The following is a 21,374-nucleotide window of genomic DNA, read 5'->3' as shown; positions in this document are numbered from 1 at the left end:
TATAGGGAGATATTTTACATTACTTCACATGTATTTGAAAGAGATACTCAGTGGTTACTTTTAGATTGAAGAGATGATACATTTTAAATATAATGCGTGATATATAGATCTCTGAACAGTATAAAGTATTTAGGACTAGCTTCATGTCCAGCAGCCCCCAGAATGCATCAGTAATTATAATTTAATACATATATTACAGAGGATTTTTGTTTGAACTTTTACTTTTGATAATAAAATTAAGTTTGTTCATACTAACATACCTTTTCTTAAGAAAGTTCTTCAATACAGTAAATGTAATAAAGCACTTTATTGCTGCTTTTGCTCAAGTAAATATCCTGTAATCTGAATACTTCCATCTCTACAAATAACATTTTAAAAATGTAGAACTTTTGCATAAACAGTGGACAACTTGAGGTGTGAAAAAACTGCTCATAAACGGTTGGTTGACACTTCTGATTTGTAATTATGTCATCATTTCAGCGTTGTGTAGTCGAGGCTACATAACGAGGCTCCTGCTGCTAGTGCTTGTCGGCCTGCTATCTTTTAAAGAAGCCCATAAATCAGGAAGCAGCCGTCCTGCGAGTGATGACACGCTCTACGTACCGGCCTCATCACAGCCGGGTATCGGGCCTCCGGTGTAATTGAATGCGCTCCTGCGGCTGCTGGTCTTCTCATCCTGTGTTCAGCTGGAGGTTAAACTACAGTTCATTTTCTTACCCCACTGACCCACTTCTAGTAAATCACCCGATGGACCGAGTGACTTATCGCTCCAGAGGGACGTCTGTGACGAGGGACCGATGGGAGCGGGTGCTTGTCTGACGACCTCGATTCAATTCCCAGCGTTTAACTCGTTTAACTGATGGGATTAGTTTGATGGAGCCACAAGATGGAGCCAAGAGCCCGGACCGGACAGGAGGGGGGCCCCTGCAGCTCTCTGGGGAGCATTTCAACCTTCTGCTTCATTTGAAAACATAATGTGTTGGGTTTTTTGTACAACATTTAAGTATAAATGAGTTCCTTAAGATTCTAATAAATTGTTTTATTTTAGTTGTAATTATTAATTAGACAAAGGTTCTGTGTGACAAGAAAAATACAACACAACCAGCTCATCTCCTCCTCCTGCCATCAGGCAGACGCTGCAGGAGTCTGAAGTCAGAACCACGAGACTGACAAACCGTTCCTTTACCCGCAGGCCGTCAGGCTGCTGAACAGCATACTTGTACATTAGTAGCAGAGCATAGTGCACGTTGTACACTGATTGTTCCTATATTGTCTTATTTTGGACCTTTTATTGTACTTCAGTTTGTGCACATGACATACAAAACATCTTGAATCTTGAATATCATTTTCTTTCCCTAATGTGTTATTGAAGCTTTGAAGGCAGGATAAGAGGGCTGTGATGCAGAGTCCTCCAGCTTAATAACACAATGTGTACGTGTGTAGTTGTTAAAGAGTGGACGGGGGAGTGGGCATCTTCCACCTCAATGACGAAGGGGAACCCTTTGGTGGTCTGGGACTCCTCTGACCTCCACGCCAAAGGTCAGCCCAACCCTGAAGCCCCCATCAGCCAACTGCTTTCTTTACTTCATTTTGAACTACTAACTCTCCTGCTCCAGCTGTTTGGAGAGGGAGGGGACTGTGTGTGTGTGTGTGTGTGTGTGTGTGTGTGTGTGTGTGTGTGTAGGGGGATTTTAAAGACCCAGATTAATACTTTCTCATGTGATGTAAAAGCGTCAGTGTAATCCTGAAATATATGAATGAGTCTGCAAATATGCCGATGTGAAGAAGGGCCATTTCTTTACCGAGTTAAGAGTGTGTGTGTGTGTGTGTGTGTGTGTGTGTGTGTGTGTGTGTGTGTGTGTGTGTGTGTGTGTGTGTGTGTGTGTGTGTGTCTCACAGATGACGCAGGAGTTCAACCCGAAATTTCAATTTCCGCAACACTTAACACAGTCAATGGGCATGGCTTTAGTGTGAAAACTGCCTATTGAAGAGAGAGAGAGAGAGAGAGAGAGAGAGAGAGAGAGAGAGAGAGAGAGAGAGAGAGAGAGAGAGAGAGGGAGAGAGAGAGAGAGAGGGAGGGCAGGGCTGGTGGGGGTTGTTGGAGAGAGAGAAGAGAGAGAGAGAGAGAGAGAGAGAGAGAGAGAGAGAGAGAGAGAGAGAAGGAGAGAGAGAGGCAGAGGGGAAAGAGGAGGAATCAGCCATTATACCGTTCAGGATTACGCTGCCTCGCTCTTCTCCCCCCGCGTCATCGCCTCCTCCTCCCGCCTCCCCCTCACGGCTGAGAGTGTCGGCTCGGTTCTGGAGGAGAATATTTTTTTTAATTTAAAAAAAAAAAAAAAAAAACGATCGTTGGAGCGGAATACAACATTTCCAAACCTTCCATCCAGCGACCCAAGGAGGAGAGGGAGCATCTCCTCCCCTCCACCGGACCCGGCCTCCCTCGCTCTGTGCTCGGATCCGAGGACCCGCCGCTGCCCGCTGAAGGTAAGCGGCCACGGAGCCTCGCAGCCCGGCTCACAGCGTCTCCAGCCCCGGCACCAGCCGTTTATGATGCGGCCACGAGCGGTGGCGAGTCTCGGCGGAGATATCGTGAAAACGAAAACATGAACATTTCTTAGAAATCTAAAACGATCAGCTCGAGGCGGACCGTCCTCATCGTGTAGGAGCACATTCACGGTGGCGCGTCTGGACCGCGCGTTATAACGGGACGTGTTGATGAGGAGGGCTGGCTGGAGGTGTCGCCCCTCACTGGGACCTTCATCCATTACGTGGTGATCGATCAGTTTGATTGACGTTGAGCACACGGGAAGGACCCGACGTGTCACGACCCCCGGAACCGGACACTTTGGGGAGCACACGACGTGCTCCGTGCGCCGGAGGGCCGGGGTCTGCAAAATAAGCAGCGGACCACCAGAGAGAGAGAGACAGAGAGAGAGAGAGAGAGAGAGAGAGAGAGAGAGAGAGAGAGAGAGAGAGAGAGAGAGAGAGAGAGAGAGAGAGAGAGAGAGGTCCTCTCTGGCGGCGATTCGGCTCCAGCCGCGGAGGGATACGCGAGGCTGTGTCCGTGGGTCCGAGGCTGTGTAGTAGGGCGGCGTGGCGCGGACAAAGAGCCCCGAGCTACCAGCCGGGGCTCCGTGTCTGATGTCCACTCATGCAAACTCACTTTCCCTCTTCACGTTCAAAGGGAGAGAAAGAGAGAGAGGGAGGAAGGGAGGGAGAGAGAGAGAGGCATAAATATGATGATCATGAGACACCAGCTGCAGCTTTAATGTGCATAAATTTACGTTTATGAGGCGGCCTTTATTGATCTGTGCCCCCTGGCTCCTCCATCAGCACCTCCACCCTCCACCTGCTGCGTGGATCCCAGTGGACTCCACCACTGCAGGCTGTCTGTCTGTCTGTCTGGAGAAAAATCCCATATTATGCAAGGTGCAGACAGAGAGAGAGAGAGAGAGAACAAAAAAGAAATGAAGATGCAGAGCCTCCCCTCCTGCCGCTTTGGAGCAGATGGCCAAACGTGCATCTCCCGCCAGCCTTATGTTGGACCACAGGGCCCAGTCCGACCTGTAAGGAACAACACGACCCATTCGGCTCTGTTTCATTCTGGTGAAATGATATTATTCTCTTGGTCTCCTCCACCTATTTCTTCCTCTGCACTGGACGTGGACACGCCCCCTTACTACTGGAGGAAAGCACCAGCCTCTGATGCAGGTGGATGAACGAGTGCGTGAGGGCTCCGCTTGTATAGGGAGTTCATCACAAGTCTGAGAGGAGTTATGTTTTATTAATCCAAGCAATTTGGCTCAAATGAGGCCCTTTCAGTGTCCAGTTACAGGCATTAGTACAGCGGAGCGTTGTCTTCATTATTGATCATCCCTCGTCTCCTGTTTGTGTGTTGAAGTGTCCTTGAGCAAGACACTGAACCCCCCCCCTGTTGCTCCCCGGGCGCGTCACTGATCCTTAATCACTAATGATGGGAAATTCAAAGACAAATTTCCCCTCTGTGGGATTAATAAAGGATTCATTATTATCTCTGATTCATCTATCAGCGTCGATGTCTCACCTTGAAGCTCAACTTGACGTCTTCAACAGAGAGAAACAGAAGCGGAGATTTCTCGTCTCCTCTGGGTTTAAGATGTCTTTAAGTCTTTGTGGCGCTAACTGTGACGTTGCTGTAAATATTAAGTGTAAAACGTCAGAACAAGTGAGTCCATGCTGCTCTTCATCTCACTGTTTTCTTTATTTTCTCAGATTTCTCTCTCGTCTTCTCGTCTCTCACTTTAATTAAGTCTCCCTCTGTCCAGTCATGCTGAGTATAAGCTACAGTATTGTTGGCAAGCCAGTCCAGTTTGTCTGTATGTGTGTCTGCGTGTGTATGTGTGTGTGTGTGTGATTGTCTATGCATGTGTATTGATGTATATATGTGTGTGCGTAGGGGAGCTGAGTCTAGCCATTCATTTATCCCATCAGTCAGTGTGTTACTCATCATGACTGTGGGCTGTGTCATTCATCCTCATCCAGACTCACTATCGACTTTAATCAGTGATGTCACAAGTGTGCTTTTAATCTGAGTGCAAGGGAAGGGACGTCTCCAGAAAGATCAGATGTCAACGTCAAAGAGAAAAGACATAAAGTAATGTTGTATCGTGCATAAAGGACTAGACAATAAGACCAATACCGCTCCTCTCAGTTGTCTGAGCTGCTGCTGCATTCAGAGCATGAGAAAAGAGAAAATCCAGTTATTCTACATTAGTTTATGCAATATTCCAAGATTGTTACTCCAGCTGTTGGCCTTGTATCACACCATTAAAATAGCCTAAATCACTTTTGCTATATTACCTATTTAGAGTGCATTACCAAGTGAAACAAGATAGAAACAAACACACGTTGTATTGTTGTAATAGTTGTTAGTATAGTTGATTTAGATTAGGTGAATCCATTCATCCAAAACTTACTAATGAACACATATCTTGTGTGATTAATCTGTACACAAACCAAATTAATAGTGGTTTTGAAAAGAGCACAAGTGAAGCTCTAGTGAATGCTAAGTCTAGCTAATGGCATGACTTAGCTAGGCTATGGAGCAGGAGGCGATTAGCTTAGCTTTAGCATCACCACAGTGTGTTTTGTGTGTTGATTCTAGACACAATACAAAAAAAGAATAAAAGAGTAACCCATAATTTGTGTTTTTATGAAGTTAGGTTAGCTAGAAGTTTCCACAGCTTCCTGTTTTGATGCTAAGTTAAGCTAACGCCCCCTGACTTTAGCTCAGTTTAGCATACAGAGACATGAGAGTGATCTGGATCTTTACATTAAAATCCTTCGTGCGCTGACTTGGTAATCTTTGTGCTGATTAACGTGATGCTTACGGACGTGAACGCATGGTGACAAAGCAAGCTAATCCCCGGCCTTACACTGAATCCCAGCTAGTAATATATCACACATCATGTTTCCTGAAGCCCTCGTCTTCCAACTTTAAAGGAATAGTTTCAGATTCCAGGAAACACACGTATATATATAGATGAGATGAGTCATCCTGCTTTCATGTCTGTGGAGTATGGAGCTAGAAGCAGGAGGTGTAGCCTAGCTTAGCTTAAAGACTACGAACAGCGGGAAATGTCTAGCTAACGTCGGCACAACACCGACTGTAAATCCCATGTGTAGCTCAGATGTGTTTCTGATCAGGTGGCTCTATGTTACGGAGTTTTTCCGGACAAATTATTGTCCATCTGTGGAGCATGAATGTGAGTGAAACTCCCACCAGCGTTGGTATGCTGCTCTGGTCGGACACACAGACGTTACGGCCGTTGCTCTGCAAGCTAAGCTGTGGGAACAGACCGTGTTCATGTAGATCCTGGCTATAAATCAGGCCAGTCAAGCATCCAGCATTCAGCGTGGATGTGTGTGTGCTTCTCAAATTTTAGTGTACACTTTCTTGCTTTTATGCATTGATGTGTACCGTATGTTACTCAGTTATTTCGTATTTTCATTTGAATATGTTAGTGTGTATGTCAAAAAAGTTAAATAATGACTTGTTCTACGTTCTTCAATGTTGAGGGTTGGCTGCTCTTCTTCATCTCACATCATCGCAAATTCAAATGAAGGTTTTTCACAATTTTGTGACATAGTGTGAATTAAAATATAACATATTTGCAATCTGAAAATGGACGTAACTGTCCGGTCAGTCAAATAGAAAAGAAATGAGAACTTGTAATGACAATTAGTTAACCAATTAGTTGATTGACAGATCATTTTGTTAACTGACATTAACAAGCAAAACGTTTTTTATTGACCTTATTATATGTAAATGATCTTATCTTTTTATTTGTATGACCATAAACTGGATATTTTTGGCTTTTTTACTGTTTATCAGACAAAACTTTAATGGTCATTTGTCAAAAAATCTCTAAAGTAGGTAAATACAAATATAGATTAAATCAGAAAGTAATACTTAACTCAACAGATAATACAAATAATTGGCCTTCAGTGATGAAACTCTGGGACGTTATGATGAGCATTTGGCACTTAAGCGCATGTTCACGTGCCGTGAGTGGAAAAAAGGCCACGGCGAGCGTCTCATCAGACAGGAAGTGATCTCACTCTCTTACTGCTCCTCCGGCATTCCTGCTGTATATCATCTTCTTCTTCTTCTTCTTCTTCTTCTTCTTCTTCTTCTTCAAAGATCGTTTTTCTTCCTCGCATAGCACTAATGACACGGTGCGACTTTGAAGCCTCCATTCTGGCTCTATTTATAAAACGGCTCGTTGCCGTGGCACTGACTCACTGTCAGCAAGCAGCAGGGAAACTGACTGCACAAACACGCACACAAACACACAAACACACACACAGACGCCAACACGAGGACAGATGCACACAGATTCGTACACCAGAGAACCGCAGAAAATTGTGGGAAGGCCTTAACCTCTTCCTCGCCAGCGTTGCTGTGGAGATGGGGATTCAGGAAGTGGGGTCTTGCCTGTGGTCGAGCCAGAGGCCAGCAGCAGGAGCAGCAGGAGGAGGAGGAGGAGCAGGAGCAGGAGGAGGAGGAAGAGGAGGAGGAGGAGGAGGAGGAGGACTTTTGCCCAGATGGAAAACCAAGCCGCTGCTTCGGACTCACACATCGTACACAGAAACATTCCCACCCTGTGACGGCCGCTCAGGTCGCTCCACAGTTTAGTCTGCTGTAGTCTTGGTGTGTGTGTGTGTGTGTGTGTGTGTGTGTGCGTGCGTGTGTATTTGTTAAAGGGGGATAAAGACAGAGCTGCTCTTTGGCAGCCGGCAGCCGTTAGTCACCCTGCAGACTGCACAAAGTTTAAGGGGTTAAAGAAAATGATTGCACAGTTGAATATGTACATCTTTTTAAGAAATTAGCACAAAGCTGAATACACAATGAAGGTTTAGAGATGATGAATTGCAGGATGTGCACACGGTCTGTGCACTGTGACTCCCTGTGGAGCTTCGATGTCAGAGCTAACGGCCAATTCATTCTCTCAGGACAGGTATTGATTTTATGAGGCTGTGACGGACAGATCAGAGCGGCAGGTCCCCAGAGTGCACACACACACACACACACACACACATGCACACAACCATGGCCATTGACATAATACATTCCCTACAGCCCCTTAGCTTGACTGAACTCCACCTTATATCCAAGTGTGAACCCTCAAACAGACCTTTGTACCGAAGTGAGGACCGGTCCTCACTTTGGAGGTCTAAAGCTGTAAAAAATGGTCCTCACTAAGATAGCGGTACAACAACACACACACAGACACACACAACCATGGCCATTGACATAATACATTCCCTATAGCCCCTCACCTTGACTAAACTAAACCTTATATCCAAGTGTGAACCCTCAAACAGATCTTTGTACCGAAGTGAGGACCGGTCCTCACTTTGGAGCGGTCTAAAGCTATAAAAAATGGTCCTCACAAAGATAGCTGTACAAGAACAGACACACACATACTCGTCTTGTGTGTATGCTTACATCGAGTATTTACTGTCACTTATTTTTCCTCAAAATAAATAGGTACTGAATTTAATCAATAAGAGGCCCGAGGTGATGGACGGACACAGAGCTCACATGGCTACAAATTGTAAATGGGAATGTCTGGGATAACACTCTTATCTCAGCACAATGCACATCATTGGATCCTGATTTGTTGACTTCAGTGATGGGGAGATATCCTCTGAGCAGGCCTCGGTAATCTGTCTCCTCCTCGCTGCCGTCATGTGCTCTCTTCCTCTCCAGTAGTTCCTCAGCTCTGCAGCTTCACTAACTCTATCAGTGTTTTATCCACGAGGACGAAATCAACTCGTTTGTTTCTCTCTTTCTGTCGCGCTGTTACGTCGAAACTTTGCATCATTCATGACGCGCCATCACACCGTACCCCAGCAATGAATTATACAATTCTTCTTTTCTCCTCCCTCCTTTTGACCTCCTTTCTCTCCCCTCCCCCCGCTGCTCTCATCCCTCTCTCCATCCCTCTCTCCTCCCCACGCAGCCCCGGCGAAACGAGATGGAGTCCTCGGACGACGACACGCTGAGCGAGCGCTCCTGCGTCAGCGAGCCGTCCTTCCGCAGCGAGCGCTCGGGCGGGTCGCTGTCCCCGTGCCCGTCGGGGCCCGCGGGGCCGCCGGGAGACACGCTGCCGTGGAACCTGTCCAAGCACGAGCGGAGGAAGAGGAAGAGCCAGGACTCGGTGCTGGACCCGGCAGAGAGGGCGGTGGTCCGCGTGGCAGGTAATGTAGGGGGGGGGGGGGTGATGCCTTTTGCCTTTTGAGCAAGGCACTGTGGAGTTGGGCTGCCCTGAGAGTGCAGAGACTGTGCGTCTTTGGATTTAAACTGAAACTGATGGTACCTGTGCTTGTGTGCGAGTTAACACATAATTAGAAGGACTCAAAAGTACCAAAACTGACACTGAAGTGTCTGTTTTAGTATCACGTCTCGGTTAAAACGTTTCCCCTCGTATGGAGCAGCGTGCGGCACGGTTACACTTCTCATTTCAATGTTGACATTTTCTTGGCTTCTCACGCTTGATTCCAGGGCTTTGATTAAAGGTTTGTACTTGCTTGGATCCACAGTCAGTAAATGTCACAGAGATGGAAGGAAAATCTGGTGGTGGTGGCTTATATTTATACTTTGGATAAAAGCGTTTGCAGCGTGCTATTAAAAGTATATAAAGAGACTCCTCTGTGTTGACGTCCAGTCACATGGACGACTGTCCTCCCTCCGCCTCTTGAGTCTTTCCTCTTACTCGCTGTAACAAAAGATGGAGGAGAGATGTAGGTTACCCAGAGCAGAGGGTTCCCCTGCTCGTGTAATGACACACTGGCAGCTTCTCCTCTGCCAGAGGAGGAGAAGCTTCCAGCTCCATGATCAAGGCAAATGATGTAAAAGTGGGCGTTTGCGACGGCTTTTATCACATAAAGCAGTGGATGGATGTCAAAGAGCCGCCTGCAGTCAATGGAGCCGTAGAACAAACTACAACATGATATTATACTATTTATAAGTGTGGAAGCCCATTTCCGCTACACAAAAAAAAGATTACAACCCCAATTTTTTTTTTTTTAAAAATAGGAAAAAATATATATATTTTGGTAAATAACAACCCCAAAAAAAAAAAATTGGTTATTTTTTTTTTAAATTTTGGTCGTAATTTTTTTGGTCCTCATTTAAAAAAAAATATTTTTGGTCCTAATTTTTTTTTTTTTTTTGGCCCTAATTTTTTTTTTTTTAAATTTGGGGTCCTAATTTATTATTATTATTTTTTGGTCCTCATTTAAAAAAAAAATAATTTTGGTCCTAATTTTTTCTTTTTTTTTTTGGTCTTCATTTTTTTTTTTTTTTTTAATATTTGGGTCCCAATTTTGTTTTTTTTGGTCATTATTTGCAAAAAAAAATTTTTTGGTCCTAATTCTTTTTTTTTGTTTTGGTCCTCACTTTTTTTTGCGTGGCAGAAATGGGCTTCCATAATTTTATTTTATTTGTTTTATTATTATTATTATTTTATTTTATAGGCCAAGGTGCAGTCAAACACCAACATTATGCCCAGTAACTATGAAACACCATTAACACCTCAAGCTATATTGTGTAGTCTGGACCGACCAGACTACATGCAAACATGTCGGTGTCAGCATGGAAATGATCCGTCACTGGCAACGAGTCACACGTCCGCCCTTTTTATGTGAGTTATAAACTGTGGTAAACTGGCAGCGCTGCAACGATTCCACTAACATCGTGGAGTCGTACAGGAGCTGGTGGGGGTTGTGGTGTTGGAGCCAGAGGCCACGGCAGTAAAAAAAACCTGCTTCACAGCATGTAGGTCAGGGGCAGGATGTGACCTCTGTGTGTGTGTGTGATGTGTGTCTGTGCACGTTGAGGCTCTCGTAGTGCGCATATGTGAAGAAAAGTTGTATTTCCTGCACTGGAAACATTCCCGGTGGGAAGACGCTTCCAGACCTGCAGCGTCGATGTTTGGGCGTCTCTCCGCCTCTGTATGTTCACAAGAGAAGCCTCCGTGGTGTGTTCTGTAATATCTGACTTTACAACCAGCGACGGCGAGCTTTGAACCTCAATCGCTCTGTGAATGTTTGGCTGCGGCCATTACTTTGAATTTAATTGAACTTTTGTAAGATATCCACAGCAGGATGAAGAAGTGCTAGAGCTGATATCTTTTCCACAGCGAGCGAGAGTGAAGAAGAAGTGTTGGATGTTAAAGCGCGTGTGTGTATCTCTGGGGCTGGGTCACATGCGCACACAAGTTCACGTGCACCTAGTTTGAAAGTAGGATGAAAATAGATGAAAAGAAGCAGATGAAAGGCAGCTCGCGGTTATGAAAAGAGAGAAAGTCCTCCGTACTTTAATGTGAAAACGGAGCTGATCAGTTCCAGAGGAGAGCGAACCACAAACTCCTTACAGAGCTGAAAAGCAGCCTCGTTATATTACCCAAAACATTCTGTAATCACTCAGAAGTCGCACACGCGATATGAGATGTGAGAAATGCAGAAAATAGCTGCAAAGCAACTTAATTGACCTCTAATTCATTTTTTCCGACACCAACGCGTGACGAGCTGCTCGGAGAGCACGAAGGTGGAATCAGTGATCAGTTAAAGACGTGGACGTCTTCACCTTGATGTCCTGTGGTCTTCATCTTCATCGCGTTGGTCGGTCTAAGCAGACAAGACGAGGAACGAAACATATGTTTTAAACCCATAAAAGGTTTAGTTTTATCTTTTTTTAATTCACAACCAGTGAAGGATATGAATGTATGAATAGTTTTCTGTCACAGCAGATGTCCATACAAATGATCTCATATAAAATGTGGCATGTAGTGGAAACACACAGCTGTGCTGCAGTTTGGACGCCAAGAGTTTGTGTGTGTGTCTGTGTGTGTGTATGTGTGTGTGAGAGAGAGGTAAATACAGCATAGTTTGAACAAAAAGAGCAAAAAAACATTCATAAAAGCGGATCTTAAGTGCTCAAACGAGGCCGTATCCAGGAGGTTTCCAGGCAGCACTTTTGTGCTGAGTCGGCGAGTTCGACCCGTTTGTGTGGAGCTCATGGGCCGCGGCGGCGCCAGCTGCTAGCGGGTTTTGAACACTGCCCAATGCTCTGCCGTGTGAGATCACCTCTCTAAAAGCTGCTGATTTGTGAAGCCAATACTTCAATATTCAATACTAATAATCTCATTATGACGCATGTCTTCCCAAAAATAGATATGGAACCTAGATCTAGGTCTGAAGCTAAAAAAACACAAGTGGGTCAGGATTGAGCACATTATAGAAACACAACTGCAGGTCTACAAAATAGAGTAATAATGGAAGGCACGTTTATTTAGAAAGCAAATATTCAACACAGAAAGGCCACATGGAATATGACAATTCATAAACAAGAAAGAGAAGAAAATATATATAACAAAAAATATAAATCAACAACTGAATTATGGTCGATTGAATGAGTTCAAGAAGTGCGAAAGTGTATTTGTATTTTACATCGTTATTGTGAAAACTCGAGATAATGAAGTTACCAAAGTAAAGTTCATCAACATGAATATATTCTTCCATCCTTATGCTAAGCTAAGCTAACCAGCTGCTGCCTCCATCCAGCTTTGTATGTAGCAGTATCCCAGCTAACGCCCCGCGAGGACGAGCAAATGTAAACTCCCTCATTGATGAATCTTCACCTGGCTGTAAACTATTAAAACAAAGCATCAGTCTGTCCCGGTGATGCTGTCATGGCGGCTCTGTGCGCTCACTGACTGATTCCCAGGCGTGTCCAGAGCTCACTGAGGCGCAAAGTCTATTGTGATGATATTACATTTTACATAATGTGGGCTATGTGTTTACATTGACCTCAATTTCCATTCAGGCAGAGGCAGGAATGTGGAAAACAAATACATGAGCTGCATGGCGTCCAGTCAAACACATGTACAGAGCTGCAGAAGAAGAATACCATAAAATATGTGTCTTTCTGTCTGGATCGGTCATTTTATTTAGGAAAAGTAATGAAATAAATGGAAGAGGAAGGAAAAGTTGTTATTCTGCGAGACATAAAGAAGTGAAGGACTGAGAGGAGCCTGTGAACGCTTCTGCAGGATAAAGTAAGACGCTGCTGTACTGACTGGCCTCTGTTGTTCAGCCTCTCTGGACCGGCTCGGCCCGCTGAGCATGAATGTCAATGAAAGCTCCCGACAGCTGCCGCGGTTACACACTGAACGAGAGGTTTGGGGACTTACTGGAATTACAAATTAAAGTGAGAAGGAGCTGCAGGCGAACGGAGGAAAAAAATGCATGAAGAAAAGTAAACAATTTTAACAAGCCAGCTTGAATACTGTGCAGTGTTCTGCGTCTGTATTTCCAACTCAGGACTTTCACCCAGGAGGCCGATGTTCATGTGAAACCGAAACGCTGCTCTAACTTATGAATAACGTAACAACACACACTTATTACAAGTAGTGACGCGTCCTGAATGTAACCAAGTAGTGTGTTGAGCCTCAAAACGTCACTTTGAATGCAGTCTGGTTGTGTAGGAACAACATTTAGAAGGAGGCGGGGCCGCTTTGCACAACAAGTGCTCGTGGAAAACTGCGGTTGTTTGACTTTTCAGCACATTCTTGAGAAGGCGTCGGTTCAAACGGTTATCTGTACATCATGTAACATAAAATAAATCCACCGTCTTTGATTTAAATTGATCATTCAGATTATTAGAAGTTGGAAATATAGAGTATATGTAAAATTGTGATCGTATTTATTTGTAAAATTGTTTGACGTTCATTGAAATTGGTTGTTATTTTTTTAATCTAGATGATCTGTAAGCAATGCTCATTAAGACATCTGACTTGTATGATTTCATATTTATGTGTTAATATTTCAGTTGGATTAGTTTTTTCATAAAAGGTCAAACTGAAAGATTCAAGAGGGACATCGAGATATTGAAAAGGCTGAGAGGATATTTTAATAATCCTTTTCACAGCACAACAACTAAACTCGAGATGACACAAAACAAAGTGTGTGTGAAGCTCTGTTTCTGTGTGTGTGTGTGTGTGTGTGTGTGTGTGTGTGTGTGTGTGTGTGTGTGTGTGTGTGTGTGTGTGAGAGAGTCTGCAGCAGTGATGATGTGTTCACGTTGAGCATCAGGACCCCAGACGTCGGTGCCTGCATGTAACGTAGCTGTCCGCCGCCGCGCCTGCTTCCTCTTCCTCTTCCTCTCCCTGCAGGCGCCCGAGAGGACGCCTCGGCTCGACGCCCGGCCGGTTCCCCCTGTTGCCATCGCGACAGGGTCTCCTCTGTGTCCATGGTTTTAAAAAGGCGAAGAGAAGCAATGGCGACGGGGGCTCGAGAGACTGACACTGAATATAAAGGGTAGAGGGGAGGAGGGAGGGGGGGGGCAAAACAAATAGTGAAAGAGAGTGTCCGAATTTTAATTTGGAGGGGGAGAAAAGAGGAGAGAAGTTTGTTAAGGGAAAGAGAGTGAGAGAGAGGAGTGAATGATTGAGTTTAAAAGGTAATGAAGAGAGGAAAGGAATGGAGTTGGAGAAAGAGAGGGGGGGAGGTTAGGGGGAGAAGTGGGGAGTGGAGGAGAAAGAGGGCAAGGTTCAAAGAAGTGAGGATTTTCAACTGACGGCGAGGGGTGAAGGAGGTCATCCAACGGAGAGAGAGAGAAAACCCAAGAGAGAGCTGGAAGAGAGAATAGGGCTGAGGGGATTCAATTTTTAAAAAAAGAGGGAGAGACCTTGAGGGAAGAAGAAACAGAGTGAGAAGACAAAGTGAGACAAAGGGAGGTGTGTTACAAGCTACAAGTCCTGAAGTCAGTTATGTGTCATATTTTCTGTTGCACTTCCTTGAAGTTTGGGAACTTGTGAGACGCATGTTTGAGAGAAAGAACGATTGAAATTGGGACAGCGGAGGCGACATATGCAGACCTATATATGTGTCCCTATGGGTCCGACACACTGGTGCTCCACCTCCCAGCAGCGTCTCAGCAGTGGGATCCTTCACGTCTGGCCTCCAGACACCTGAGTGACGTCCTCAGGGGTATTTTTCTCAGACTTGATGAAGCTCCAAGAATTCTCAAGCTGCGTTTGACTCCAGGTGTTAACCGCGTTAGCGCCGTTAGCTGGCGCAGCCGTCGCCATGTTGAGAGCCGTGTGGAGGCAATGGGTATGCTCCTTGAAACACGCAGATTCATATTTATATGTTTTCACGATACAGTGACAATCATGAAAAATGTATATTTAGATACAAATTAAACATTATTTTGAGAAAAACATTAAAACATATCTTTTAGAGATGTGACACGTCCACATTCAGGCTTTGAAACCACATGATTTATGATCACATGGGGCTTTTTTGTAAGTAGTAAATTCAAAAATACCGATCCGCCATTTATCCGAATAAGGTACTTATGTTCCGGGTTACAGCGAACACGATTGATGTCGTTAACAAACTGGATCTTTCGACTCACCAGTGACTTTGTTAATGTCTTGATTCATTGGATTTGCAGACGTCACATTGATTATCTGCGCTCTCATAACCGTGGATTTCTGACATGCATTATTCTGAGGCTTGTTTTGAATGCTTTTAATCAGCATTTCAAACAATAATTGAGTTATTTCTGAAAGCTGAGGATGTAGGGCAAAGGTCAGACTCCGATCTCAAATGGTTTCAGCCACAAAAAAAAACACACTAATCCAAGTCACACAACATTTTACACTCATTTCCCCCCCAATCACCTGCTCATTCCTGGTTATGTAGGGCACTGAGCTGCTTTATTAGGCTGTAATTCAAACAGAAATGCAGGCGAGGATAATCAGACGACATTGTTTGATGTTTCAGAGGTTTGTTTTTAATCGAGGCTCTGTGCAGCAGCAACAGGAAGGGTCATGGATGTGATGATATCACGTGTGGTTGATGTTTTGGGGAGTTTCTTCTTGTGAAGCTAATGTCAGAGGAGCTCAAGGCGTTGGTCATGCCGATGTGTTCAGGACTGAGTGTCCTTTCGGCTGTTGGAGCAAACATTCACAGTGCGGCTGGACTTTGCACGACAGCACCGAAACACAACAACAACAATACCAACACACACCCATGTGCCGGCAGGAGGACACACACACACACACACACACTGCAAAAAGAAAACAGTGTGAGTGACAGATTGAGGCGAGAGATGACTCACGCTGTCAGTGTTCTATATATATGACAGCAGCATTTTTTATTATGATTGGATTTAGCATTACACACTGTGAGGTGATTAATAGGAAAAGACAACATAGAAGGGAAGCACATCAACAAAAAGGTCACTGAGTTTACTGTAATTCCCATCTACCACCACTAGGCGGGGATATAAAGGTTGTGTGCTTCTTCCAGAGGGACCCTTGTGTGTTATTTGTGTAGATGCCACCTGTTTTGTTTCTCATTAGTTACCCAAAAAGAGACGTTTGAAATAAAATCGGCTTTGACTGTAATCTCATGATGCATGGCCGTGTTGGTGAGAAGATGTTTTTCTGCAGATTAAATGTTACCGAGACCTTGAGAGCAAGGTCGCAATGACCTCTCTCTTGCTTGTATGACAGTGTGTGTGTGTGTGTGTGTGTGTGTGTGTGTGTGTGTGTGTGTGTGTGTGTGAGAAGGAGGGAAGGAGGGGAGGTTGTGGATGGATACAACAACCACACCCGCTGGCCTGTTTTGCTTTCATTATGAACATTTGGGACCCCCGTACTTGCATTGTGGTTGCACACTGTGTGTGTGTGTGTGTCTGTGTCTGTGTGTGCCAGATTGGGATCCCCCCTAAGGTGTCTGTTTGTACTTCCAGTGGAGTGTGGCTAATGTGATGTGTGAGTCCAGTAATGAAGGGTGAGTCAGGGTGAGGAGACACAAGACGTATCTGTTACGGTTATTAATGAAAAACCATACTTCCCATAATCCTATTGTTTCCTGTTTCAGGGAACAGAATACATTGTGATGGTTTTTTTAGAGACAAAGATAGAAATATTGGATTTCTTCCCCCTCCCCCATCTGCCTTTAGCCCTCGTCTTCTGCTCTTCCTCCCGAGTCTATAGTGTTTTCCAGCGACTGACTATATACAGTAGTATGATACGAGAAGCTGCACGTGGCCGACATTGTGCTTCACTTTAAGGTCATCTTTATGCGTCTCTATATGGGATTAAATGGCATAATCTATTCTAGACGACATCAGCGAGTCTAATGTATGGGCTTTGACCTCAGGATGATTGCATGCTGAGATTATCCACTGATGGCTGGGTTTCAGCCAGCAGGACGGGCCTCACATGACTCGCGGCTGCAAGTTCATTCTTTTAAATTGAGTTCAATTTCAGCAAAGTGAACACGTTGCCCTACTATCCATCTGTGTTCCCTGATACGGTTTCGGGCCGAGATTGAGTCTGCGTTTCTTTTTCTTCATTCTTCCTCTCGGATCCAAGACCAAATCCAGTTGAAACAGCTGTGGGTCTACTGGCCTGCCAACAAGGCTGGCACTTGGATTTAAATTGCGTTCTCTGTTATATAGATCCAGTCAGCCTTTAGATGGCACTGTGCTCCATTCGTTCAGCTCAGTCATCCACAATTAAAACTTCCCTGACACACAAACACAATGCTCTAAGTTGTTAAAGACCTCTGTTCATATTCTGTCTCTGTGCACTGCACTGGTGCATAAGAAGGTTACTTGACTTAATTCCTAAACTAATTATAATGAAGGTACCTAGTATTACTTCATCATAGGATAAAAGTCCAATATAGTTGCCACTAGTGTAGTTAAGTACAATTTTGAGATACTTGTACTTTATCTTACATTTTGGAGGCCGATACTTAATAAATACACTAAACTTATTCGACAGCTTTAGTCACTAGTTGCATTGAACGTTATTGATTATAAGCTATGAACAAATAAATTCCAATATATTGTTTGGCTTGTGGGTTAAACTACCCAACAGTGTCAGCAGTACAGCTGCATCATTGAAGTAATGAACAAGTTAATGCAGCAATAATTCCTGCAATATGAATTTACATGATTTTAAAATAGGTCATTCTGTGTGTTGGCCTTCTTTTACTTTTACTAAAAATTGTAATTTTGTGGGGGGGTTGTCAAGTTTGCCTGTGTAGTTGTGTAGTGTGTTAAGCAGACTAGCAATTATACGTACAAAATATTTTTGCAGCCGTTAGTTAACGAGATCCGCCATATTGGATTCATCAACTCTGTACATCTGCATCTCTGACAAATTAGCTCGTACAATAATTTAAAGTATCTTGTCGTATACTACAATAATCTAAGAGGCCATTCTCAAAGACCAAACGCCGTCGTCTTTGTTCACTTTTTTAAACCGGAGGATTGAGGATTTTCCACTTTTGGCGGTTATGGCCGCCATTTTCGTCGGTGTAACATAACGGATTTGAACTGTTCTTGATAATGTAAGTAGTAAGACGACACATTACGGGTGTAATTTAGTTTTATGTCTGACACAGTAGAATTAAAATGATTTTTCTTTTCAGTACTTTTCATGTGTGGCCTGCTCGGGGTTTTCGTGTGTTCTGTCACCGAGCCGTGCTCGCCATATGGGGGCGCTCCAGCTCCGTTTCCCACCGGCAGCCATGTCAGCTAGCTAGCTCGCTCTTCTTCCCCACCGGCATTTGAAATTCCTGTGGCGGAGGTTCCTGGCGTGGCCGGTAGAGAGGGATGGAAGGCAGCCACTGCAGGAAAAACCGAGAAACCTGAGCAGAAGAGAGAAAGAGAGAGAGAGAGGGGGAGAATCGTACACATTCACACGGAGGCAGGGACCGCAAAGCTTTGGATTGAAGCGGCCATTACGGCTGGGGAAGCATGCTGGGAGCTCAGGCGGCTCGCCTCGGATCCACAGGACGCCGACACAGCCTGGGATAGGAAGCCGGAGGAGCCCCGGACACGGTTTTTTTTCCTGGAGCTCCGCCGATTTGGGGGACGGAAACTGACTGGCGCCCCCTCCTTCTAAGGACACTCAGCTGGGTGTAGGATTTACTCCCTCAAACACACACACACACACACACACACACACACACACACACAGGAGGCACAAAAAAGCAGTCGCCGGGTGGCAGCCGATATGTAAGGAGGGACCTGGTCGGAGACGACACACCGGGGTGATGACACTGTGTGTTCCCGCACACATACGCGCACACACCGCGGTTATGGATAGATAGCGTTTATGTAACCTTCATTTAAAACAGATACTCGCGTCATTAATGTTCTATATTTTCACACAAAAAACGCGCTTACTCCAGGCTTTTGTTGTGCTTTTTTTATTCTATTTAAATATCCCCCCCTCACTCCAGAAAGGATTATCTAGCCCTGCTTGGAAGTGAGCTACGAGGCGTTTAGTGTGCGTCAATGCACTGAATTCATTAGTTTCACGCAAGGTGCCGTTGTATTGGACGCCGAGGAGAGGAAGGAGCCGGAGCCGGAGCTGGGGGCTCAACGCGCAGCAGAGCGGGCCGGGTCACTGCGGTAGTCTGCAGGCCGACCCCTCTCCACTCCCAAGCCGGCTTGCGGAGCCACCATGGCCGGGTTCATACCGGGACTACTGCCGACAAACCATTCACAGGAGAAGGAATTCGCCCAGGCCTACGAGGATGTGCTGGAGAGATATAAAGGTAAACGGAGCAATGGGAGACGTGTTTTTTTTATATATAATGTACCATTATCTTAATATTCTCCAGGAAGCTGCATTAAATAGAAATATCAAAACGAAGTTTGAAGCATCATAGCTAAGCCCAAAAATAAACAAATCATTTCCTGAAGTCAAACTTTCTGTCGCCCGTTCAAAACGTCCCTCTGGGGATATTATAGGAATGTTGGTGTTTTCTGTCAGAAGATGAAAAGGATTGGGCCAAAAAGACTTCAGACGTGGGGCACAGTGTGTCTGGAAGTTGATCTTCTGGCAGACAGCCAGCCCAGTCTGCCCAGTTTCATAATCTGGATTGTTTCATTGTTGATATTTGGGATAAACAAGGCAAAGGCTTCGTGCTCTGGCACACATCCTGGCCCCCCATCTGTATTGGACACCGGGTATGGTGCACGGTGCACGGCCTGACTCCCACCAGGGGAAGCAGATTCCACGAAGTCCGAGTCATTTTTCCACCATTCACTGTTTGTCCTGTAAATATGAAAGCTGCTGCCCTGCAAGTCAGTGGAAAAGTTTGTCTTTGGTGGTTTAAAAAAAAAAAAGATGAGGGAAACAAAGTGGTGCCTCTGTCTTATTGTTTCTCTCCACTGCAGCAGTGGCTACCACCAGCATTGAGTCTTGCTGTTTTATAATCCCAGTGACAGGGGCTCTTTAAAAATGAATGCCTCCACTGAAGTGGTGGAGAAGGGGGGATGGAGTGTGTGTGTGTCTCTGTGTGTATGTGTGTGTGTGTGAGAGAGGATGGGAACTCAGGCAGCCAATAGACTCGGGTCACATCTGTGATGCTAGTCGCTGATGAAAAGAAGGTGTCTTTTAAATTATTGATTGTTATAATGAAACTAAACCCCTCGTGGTTTAAGCTTGTTTGTGTTGCCGGCAAAATGTGAGCAGGAGACAGCTGGAGAATGACAACATGGGATATGAGGAGGTTCACGTCATCATTAGCAGTTCTTTAATCCTAAATGTAACTTATCTGTACCACAAAGGTGTCCAACCACAGAGGAAGAAGCCCCTTGGGGAGATGGTTTCAGTGACAGTTTGTTCCATCTTTGTTATTGCGACGCTCTCCTGCTCTTCATGCCTTTTTAAAAATAAACCTTCTGTTGAAGAGTGAAAACACGTGGCCATATCTGGAATACATCTAGGCCAAAATATGCAGACATCTTATCTGTATCTCCAGCGTAACGCATCACTCGAGGCTTTTTTGGCTCAAATAGTTGGCGATTTGTTTTGCTACAGCAGACTAGGGGCACGGCATGGTATAAATAACAAACGTTTTCAATACTTTCCTTTGATTCAAATCTGTTCATTACTCAAGCTGGTTAAAACAGATGCTGTACAGACCCAAGTCTGTATTTTATTAGCACACAGGGACTTGTATTCAAATGGCTGGCATGAATGTCATAATGACTCTAAATGGTGAAGGTGGTCGAGTTCCTCAGGAGGCAGTTGGACTTCCAGTATTACTTACGCACACAAAACTCACTCACTCCAGAGCTCTGTAAATTCAGACTGGGTTTGCTTCAGCACGCGTGGCAGAACGTCAGTCTATTTCTCAGGCCTGCAGCCAATCATTGCTCTCCATTAAAGGGCTATTTGTTGGTCGCAATCGCCGTTGAATCATCTGCGAGGACAAGAGAGTTTTAGTTTGGTTAAAAAGGCATTCGGTGGTGTTTCCTAGGAAAGGAAGGGGACCGAAGCACAGAACTGATCATAGGTCAGTAATCTGAGTCTAGCCTTGTTGACAGCTACATTGCACTCAATACTATTGGTACTGGACAGTGGTGAGTTTGTAAGCAGATCTATTTTTGTGGATTTACTGCAGTCAGGCAAAATAGGAGAACGTGTGAGTGACATGACCCACTAAATCAGAACCCCAAGCGCTATCTGTTCCTGTAGGATGTCCCCGAGATTAATCTGTGTTTTCTGGCCGCTTTGAGGCTCTGTGCCCCATCAACATCGCCCCTCACGTCTCATCCCCCTTTGTCGGTGCTATAATGAGGCTGTAACCCAATCGGACTTGCTCTGTGTCCTCTGGAGTCACTCCAGTACAACAGGACTTGTGCTGCAGTATGTCACTGTTTAATGCTCTTTTTGCTCCTCGTCCTCGGTCTTTTCCTCCCCTGGTAGTCTTGGATTATGTGTGTGTGTGTGTGTGTGTGTTTTCACCACTCTGTCAGCTGATGTGCGAGCCACTTGTGG

The 21,374-nt window shown here is 44.9% G+C and overlaps 1 protein-coding gene across 1 annotated transcript in view; it reads left to right on the top strand.

The window, feature by feature from the left end:
* Positions 1–2,186: 2,186 nt before the first annotated feature.
* Positions 2,187–21,374, top strand: part of macf1a (microtubule actin crosslinking factor 1a) — a 173,078-nt gene continuing 153,890 nt past the window's right edge. The window contains exons 1-2 of the mRNA XM_068576059.1: positions 2,187–2,484; positions 8,508–8,745. Coding sequence (XP_068432160.1) covers positions 8,523–8,745 — 223 coding nt within the window. The 5' untranslated portion in view covers positions 2,187–2,484; positions 8,508–8,522. The remainder of the gene's footprint in view (positions 2,485–8,507; positions 8,746–21,374) is intronic.

Source organism: Clinocottus analis, unplaced genomic scaffold (genome assembly GCF_023055335.1).
Source record: "Clinocottus analis isolate CAN_PGR_092001 unplaced genomic scaffold, fCliAna1.0.p SCAF_14, whole genome shotgun sequence".
NCBI classification, from domain to species: Eukaryota; Metazoa; Chordata; class Actinopteri; order Perciformes; family Cottidae; genus Clinocottus; species Clinocottus analis.
Note: the sequence above shows the minus strand (reverse complement) of the source record. Positions and strands in the feature narration are given on the sequence as shown.